Below are 3729 nucleotides of genomic sequence, written 5' to 3'. Positions count from 1 at the left end.
AGAGTCAGTGGGAAGGGTGACATGAGTTACTTTTCTAAAGAAAGTTGCAGTACAAACTCCAGATGGTTCTGCTAACAGTACTTCAAGCAGTGAAATTTTGCAGTAGCTAGGATTCTGGATTCTACACTGATAGACTGCAGGGACTTTCCCATTCACCCCTACCCCTGAAAAGGGGAGCCCCCACACATCTCACTAGAGAGCTGCAGTGACAATTGCTGAGGTGTGTTATTTCTTTCCAATCTCTCTTGCTGAGTTCCAGCATTTTGTCTGTCACTCATCTCAAAATGCAGCAATTTCACCTGTTCCTTTGGTTCTTCTTTGTGGAGGAAGAGATGAGTGTTAGGTACCTCTATTTAGTCATCTTCAAAATTCATATTAATTGTTAGCTGGAGTTGCAAAATCTAGCAAATACCAGTTTTATAATGCTTGTGTTCTAATTTTAATCTTAGAAATGACATTACATTGCCCAGGGAATCTGAGGTAGGAAAAAAAGAGGAAAACCTGGTTTCATTTGTTAGATCAGTGTCCACAAAAATATGTGCCATAGGTTCCTGGTTCCTTCAGGTTATTATAATAGCTAAAAACAGACAACAGATTAGTGAGAGAATTAGTGTTGTTGATGCTGCTTTCACAGAAAAGAAAAGAATTCCAGAGTAATGATAGTTGAGAAGATTAGGAGTCAATAGGTGGGTCAACCTGAGTAAGTTTTGAATGAACAAAAAGAAACTATACAAAAATAATATTTTTTCAAACTCACAGAAATGATGATAGATGAGGAGATCTAAGTATGTTTGAATTGGGCTCAGACAAATCTACAGATCACAGACTCATTAAGTGGCTACTCTGAAAAGTAGAGACCTCCTTGAGTGTTAGGATTTATGGGCCATTGTTTCTAATCTGCTTACTGAGCATTATGTTATTAGCCTTTTTTACTTCAGTGATATAAGAAATAAAGATAAAGGTGGTACAAATATTAAGAGATGCTATTATAGCAAATATTTTCGCCTTTTGGGGGACACAAAATACTATGCTCCATTAACTTTAACCAAGAAAAAACTGGAAACCAAGTCCCTGCCTGCCACTCATGCTTCAGCTGATGCATAAAAAGGAACACTGATTTATAAAGAAAATATATTCATGATAGCACATTCCTACTTACCAAATATTTTTCAGTATAAATGATTTCACTATAATTTTCTTGATGTAAAATAGTCTTTGTTTCTTCTCTGATTAATAAAGTATTCTCTTTTTAGGAAATCACAAAATACAGAAGAGTAGAATAAGTGATCATCCACAATGTCACCATTCTGAGGTAAACAATCGGTTGCCCAGTCCCTTTTATAACTCATTCATCTCTTAAGTTATATACATATATTAAAACATCACATTGTACCCCATAAATATATTCAATTATTATTTATCAATTTAAATTTTTAAAAATAAAAATAAAAATAGTAAAAGTCATTAGCAATCTTGAGAAAACATAATCAGGGTGATTGTTCTTCATACAACATGATGCAGGATTAATATTCTTTATATGAACAACCACAAAAAACCCACTGAAAAGAAAAAAATTAAAGCACTATGAAAAATGAAAGGATAAATGAGTAAAAATTAAGATAGAAAATTAGCCAAAAAACAGTTCAAATTACATTAGAATATTTTTAAATATTCTAGTAACTTTAAATGAAAAATAAAAACTGAGATTAAAAATTATCATATTAGGGAACACTTAGTGTTTTACTTAAAAATAGGGACTATATCATAGATATAATTCATAAGGATGCGGTGAAATGGAACTTTTATAAATCACCCATTGCTGAGGCGCTGCAATCTGTTGAGCCGCCATCTGGGGGCGGCAGATCCCAGTCTTGTGGCTAAGAGTGACGTGGTCAATCTCGAATCCGAACAGAGGAAGGGGAGGACACTGCGGACCGCGGACCAGAGCACCAGCAGCAGCAGCTTCCGGAGCAGTGGTAGCCAGACGCCCTGTGCTGTCTTTCCGTCGTCGAGACTAGGTCGCGGCCCTTTCCCTCCTCACCCGGTCGGTGGGTTGTGTCCTGGACGGATTTAAACAGTCAAGTAAAATCAAGCTGAGCGATCATGGCAGAAGGTGGATTCGATCCCTGTGAATGTGTTTGCTCTCATGATCAAGTGATGCGAAGGCTGATCGAGTTGTTGCGGCAGTCCCAGTCCTACTGCACGGACACAGAATGTCTTCAGGAATTACCAGGACCCTCCGGTGACAACGGCATCGATATTACTATGATCTTGATGGCGTGGATGGTTATTGCAGTGATCGCGTTCTTGCTGAGACCACCTAATCTAAGAGGATCCAACTTATCCGGAAAGCCAACTAGTCCTCATAATGGACAAGATCCACCAGCTCCTCCTGTGGACTAACTTTGTGACAAGGGAAGTGAAAATAGTTAACACCTTGCAAGATTAAAGGAACGAAGATGACCAGAGTACTCTTAACTCCATTAGAACTGTTTTTCTTTTTGCATCTGCGACATGGGATGTTATTGTTTTCATGAGCTTCTAGAAACTTCAATTGCGAACTTATTTTTGCTTCCTGTGCTATCACCATTCCCATTTGAAATGTATTTGAGTAAATGATTACATTTTTAAAGTTACATGGGGCTGTTTTGGTTGTCCTAAACATTCTACTCATTCTGTTTGTAAATGTGATTCCAATTTTGGGGTGATTTGTGACCTGATGGAAGGAAATTTGAGTTTTCTGCATTTAAATATTTTAACTAGTTTTGATAGGTTTTTAAGGTTTTGTTTTCTTCATAAGGTATTTACAAAGTTATTTGGGGTTATGTGGCATTATATGAAAGAAAATGAGAACCACGCTGTATTTACATTTACTTTGGGAGTTTATAAGTGGGTGGAAGTTTTCTCTAATTCTTGGGACTATGCCAACTCTTGGAATATTTTACAAATTAATGCTGAAATCTGTATCATCTATTGGAGATGATTTATGTGGCTAGATTAGGAGAAGGAGAAATGAAATGGCTGTTTTAATAATTTTTTACACCCATTAAAAATGTCTAATGTTAATAATGTTTTGTTTTGTTTTGTTTTGTTTGCAGTGCTCAGCATTGACCCCAGGGCATGCTAGGCAAGTGCTCTACCACTGAGCTATCTCCCCAGCCTGAGAATACCATAAATAACCATGATTTACAGTCCAATATATGACATTTTTAAGCCACTATACCCTAGCCTTACAAGATTCATGAAAGGAGAGGAAATGTTCATTCTTTCTGCCTTTGACAGGAATAATCTATCTAGTAATAATTTAAGCTATAATTTATTTTTTAAATGAGTGCCTCTCAGGAAACCTCTCTTCTAACACTTCCCTGTTAAAGTGAAACTATCTTATGTTTATATTGAGGCTTACTAGCTTACTGCCATTTGAATTCCTATTTACTTATTCACTCTATTTTATTTAAGGAAATTTTGAGACTTTTGTTATCCTTCCAACTTCAAAAAAAAATCTAATGAAGTCTTGGTTTATTCCAAGGGAAAAGGAAGAAAATGAGAAAGAAGAATATTTTTGTCACTCCTTAGCTCATTCCTGTTTGGTAATGGGATGGATTGGGGTGGAAGGAACATCAATATAAGTGAATTTTGAAATGCATAAAAAAGTAAAAGTTTACATTCTTTTTGCCCACGTAGTTATGGAATTTTTTCCTTAACAAGTGATTACACATGATTTATGGG

General features: G+C 36.1%; 1 protein-coding gene across 1 annotated transcript; it reads left to right on the top strand.

Annotated features, from left to right (window-relative positions):
• The first annotated feature begins 1922 nt into the window (after positions 1–1922).
• On the top strand, positions 1923–3069 carry LOC124098041 (small integral membrane protein 14-like). Its single transcript, XM_046452601.2, has one exon. It carries the CDS (start codon positions 2104–2106, stop codon positions 2401–2403), a length of 300 nt encoding a protein of 99 aa, XP_046308557.1. The 5' UTR covers positions 1923–2103; the 3' UTR covers positions 2404–3069.
• Positions 3070–3729: the final 660 nt, after the last annotated feature.

The sequence above is a fragment of the Marmota monax genome, unplaced genomic scaffold, assembly GCF_021218885.2.
Source record: "Marmota monax isolate L192 unplaced genomic scaffold, Marmota_monax_Labrador192_F-V1.1 WCK01_AAM20220418_F8-fsc00223, whole genome shotgun sequence".
Taxonomy (NCBI): domain Eukaryota; kingdom Metazoa; phylum Chordata; class Mammalia; order Rodentia; family Sciuridae; genus Marmota; species Marmota monax.
This window is presented reverse-complemented; position numbering and strand designations above follow the sequence as displayed.

What these genes read in the sequence shown, in the direction of transcription:
- LOC124098041 (XM_046452601.2), top strand. Translation starts at nt 2,104, where the DNA reads ATGGCAGAAGGTGGATTCGATCCCTGTGAATGTGTTTGCTCTCATGAT.